General features: G+C 54.4%; 1 protein-coding gene across 1 annotated transcript; it reads right to left on the bottom strand.

Moving 5' to 3' along the window:
- Positions 1-360: 360 nt before the first annotated feature.
- LOC141021105 (uncharacterized) lies at positions 361-1,752 on the bottom strand. Its single transcript, XM_073496029.1, has one exon. It carries the CDS (start codon positions 1,315-1,317, stop codon positions 511-513), a length of 807 nt encoding a protein of 268 aa, XP_073352130.1. The 5' UTR covers positions 1,318-1,752; the 3' UTR covers positions 361-510.
- Between the last annotated feature and the right edge of the window lie 2,061 nt (positions 1,753-3,813).

Raw genomic sequence — 3,813 nt, 5'->3', positions numbered from 1 at the left:
ATTGTCAAAAGCTAAGAGCGGCAAAAGTGAAATGTCAAAATCTAGAGTGGCATAAGAAAAATTGGCAAAATCTAGATTGGCAAAAACAAAATTTTCCCAAGGGTTATCTCTGCGTGACAGAATGGCTCGACAGCATGGTCGGATGAGTAGAGGGATGATCGGGGGCACGACGGCACGGTGGTGGGAGTAGAGGGATGGCCGGGAGAGGATAGGGCAATGGCCATGCACATGTAGAAGGACGGCCAGGGCCGATGTCGCCGCGGATGACCGGGGACGGCGGTTATGGCGGCAGGGGTGGGCGGGTCGACAACGCTGCTGGTGAAAGGAGTAGACGTGGCAGTCAACTAAACCATGAGAAAATTCAGCTTTGCATGCATCGGATTTTGGATTTGAGTGGTGGAAACTATTGCGTCGATTTCACATATTATGCACGAAAAAATATCTTTGATGCGTGGCCTTCCTACTTCTCGAACTGCCATCTTCCGTCTGCGTGGTTAGCACAGTTGCCGCTCACCGGCGTCCCCGCGCCCGCAACCCGGGCCGCCTGGCCGTAGCAGTACTGGAGCTCGCCGTCGTCGGTGCCGCCCATGCCGTCGGCGCGACCCATGGCGCGGGGGCGACCATGCCGGCGAGGTCGTGGCGGCAGGTGGGGCAGATGGCGCCGCGGTCGAGCCAGGTGAGCATGCAGTGCGCGTGGTACGCGTGCGAGCAGGGCAGGTTCACCGGCCCGGACTTGCCGCCGTCGCGGAACTCGTCGAGGCAGATCCGGCACTCCTCCTCCGACCCGGGCTCCACCGTCTGCATCGCCACCTCGACGCACCGCCGGAGCACGGCCCGGGGCTCGCTGAACACCCGCGTCACCCGGAGCCGCGCGTCCACCTCGAACCGGCAGCGCCGCTCCGGGCAGGAGGCGAGCCAGCGGGAGCCCTGCTCGCGCAGCCACGCCGCGACGCGCCGCGGCGCGTGCTCGCCGTCCCAGGCGGACTCATCGGAGAGGTCGAGGCCGCGCAGCACGGGCGCGGAGGCGAGCATGTCGAGCACGGCGCGGAGGACGTCGTCGGGGCGGAGGAGGACGGAGGGGTCGCGCAGGTCGCGCACCTCGTCGGACGTGGACGGCTGCTGCTGGAGGAGGAACTCGGGCCTGACGCGGTCGGGGAGGACGAGGCCGCTGCCGCGGAGCCGGCGGGTGGCGTGCTCGAGGGTGACGGTGCAGCGGAGGTGCACGGACGAGAGGCCGGCGCGCTCCTCGCCCAGGGCCAGCACGTTGAACCGGATGGCGGTGCCGGGGGCGGTGCGGATCCACGTCTCCACCGCCATGGCCGCCCAGATCTCCGGCGCGCGTCTCGCCGGCCGCCCCCGTTTTACGGTGGACACTTTATCGGGAAAAGATCTGGATTCTGGGCCGCTTGAGAACAACGCCACCTGGACCTCCGTGACCGAGTTGTACTACTACACCGTATCCTATCTGAATCTGAACCCGGTTCACTTGGCTTTTTCGATTCCTTTTTGTTCAGTATGGATTTTGGACTCCTCGATAAAACTGGGCGTAACTCAGTTGGCAAGGCGCGGGAGTTTGCAGCCAGTCCATCAGGGTTCAAATCTCGGCTTGAGCGTTTGGTGCTCACGGAGTTTTCTTCTATATAAAAGAATGTCAACAGGCTAGTCTAGCCCGGGTTGGTCTCGTTTTTTTATATAAAATCAAGTTTTGGTGACGCCAGTCACAATTTTTGCAAAGCGCAGGGTGAAGCCTAAGGCAGGGACGGCGTGAGGAGCGCCAGCCACGGCAAGGCTGATCCGTGCACGAGCGATAGCCGGCGGAAGCGAGTTAGAAACTTAACTAGGGGGTGGGGTGCAGGAGTGTGTGTGTGTGGGGGGGGGGGGGGGGGGTCGCCAGAATTGTTCATCGGGATGGGGCTTAGAGGGATGCCCGGGGAGGAGGCCAGCACGACGGTGGGGGGGAGGTAGAGGGGATGGCGGGGCGGCACTTGTCGTCGGCATCGGGGGGCAGAGGCCGGCGGTTAGGCCTGGGTTAGCAGGCGGCTGCACGAGGTAGAAGAAGGAAGAAGTAGAAGATGAATAGTGCTCGATCTGGTTCCAGCCGTTGGATGAAGATCTAATGCCTCTGGATGGAAGTGACTGATGCAAGTGATATTTTCAGGCACATGAAGAATAGGCAGGCCCTTATAGTTTATATCCCGCCGGATGGAGGGCTTACGTTTGTTTTCGGTTTAGATTTTGTGTTCGTTCTGGGGCGGCGAGACGTCCTCTCTGGAGTTGAAATAAGGTTATTTTTTTCGCTTGGACCCTCTTCCCGTGGTGTGTCAAACACCAGTGTAGGTTTCGAACGCGGTCGGCATTAGTGTGAAAGGTTCATGAAGCTGTGTTGCGAGGGATGGCACTCCATTCCTCTCTGCCAAGGTTGTCTGTGCTCCACCTTCTCCTCTTCGTATGACGACGATGGTGAGGGTGGCCTGTAGTACACGAGGAGACCCCCCCCCCCCCCCATGTTGATGCTCTTTCTCATATATTCGAGACAACCTTTCTGACGGGTCACTCTTATAGATTTCAAAGATTGTGCTGGCGACGCCTTGGGCATGCATGTTGATCTTATGTTTTTCCTTTTGCTCTTGCCGCAGTGGAGATGGTAGGAGAAAGTGCGGTGAAGAAGACAAAGAGGTTCAAGGTGGTGCTCTGTGTGAACTTCTGTATTCATTTTTGTTCCGGGCATCTTTGCAATGTGTGTTATAGCTGTCCTGCGCCATTCTACTTAGCGTTTCTTAATATTGCTCAAATATAATATAATGCCCATTTGAGTGTTTTTGTAAAGAAATCAAAAGTGATGGTTTTGATGGAGTCTTGTTTGTTGTTTATGTTGTTTTTCTTTTCCTTTTTGCGGGTTTTATTGTGTTGTTCGAGAGGATAATAAAGAGGAGGAATTCTTGCTTACAGTTGCTCAAGTTTTGTGATGCATGTGTCCATTGTATTTTTGTCAGGGTTTTTTTCCCTAGGAATTGTCAGGGTTTTTTAAATATCATTTGCAAGATGGCTAAAAAGAACACACATGACAATTGTGAGGAATTACCCTTTTCACTTTAATGGCATTATTGAAAATAACAACCTATTGGGACTATAGCAGAAGAGGGTGGAGCGCGTGACATTACTCCAAACATCCCCTTTCTCACATTTTCTCAGTTCCACCAAGCTAGATAATATGATGAGGAGAGTAATATAAATCTACACTACATGAGCTTGGTTCACTCAGATCACCGCTTAGAAAACCTTCAAAATACGGTCATCGTGTATGTTTTGCAAAATGTCTCGCCCTAACAGTCACGGGGTACCGATTCGGTTGTATTTTTCGGCTGGCACTAGAGTGCTTGTGCAAAAGTGGTTTTACACAACACCGAGAAGCGCGACGCATGCATGTGTTTCGCTCCACCTCTTGCGTCATCTCATCTCCAACATTCTTGAAAGACAGATAACAAAAAGGGATACGTACGAACGTCGTGGCGGGCCGGTCGACGAGGGGCTGTTGGCAGCCGTGGCTTCTCCGACGACACCGCGAGGTTGGAGATCAGCGGCCAAAGAGCGAGAACGGCTCGGTACATATGTTTGACTGTACTTGAAGGTTTTCGTAAGTGCAAAAATGACCAAATTGAATTGAAACCAAAGTACAAGTGACCTGCTACTCCCTCCGTTCCTAAATATTTGTCTTTCTAGAAAAATAGAAAAGGAAAGGAGAAGAAGAAACTCCAGGTGGACTGGAAGGAAAGGAAGGAAGAAGAAAATAATAAGATGTGGGACGGGCGAGGT

Source organism: Aegilops tauschii, chromosome 3, assembly GCF_002575655.3.
Source record: "Aegilops tauschii subsp. strangulata cultivar AL8/78 chromosome 3, Aet v6.0, whole genome shotgun sequence".
Taxonomy (NCBI): Eukaryota; Viridiplantae; Streptophyta; class Magnoliopsida; order Poales; family Poaceae; genus Aegilops; species Aegilops tauschii.
Note: the sequence above shows the minus strand (reverse complement) of the source record. Positions and strands in the feature narration are given on the sequence as shown.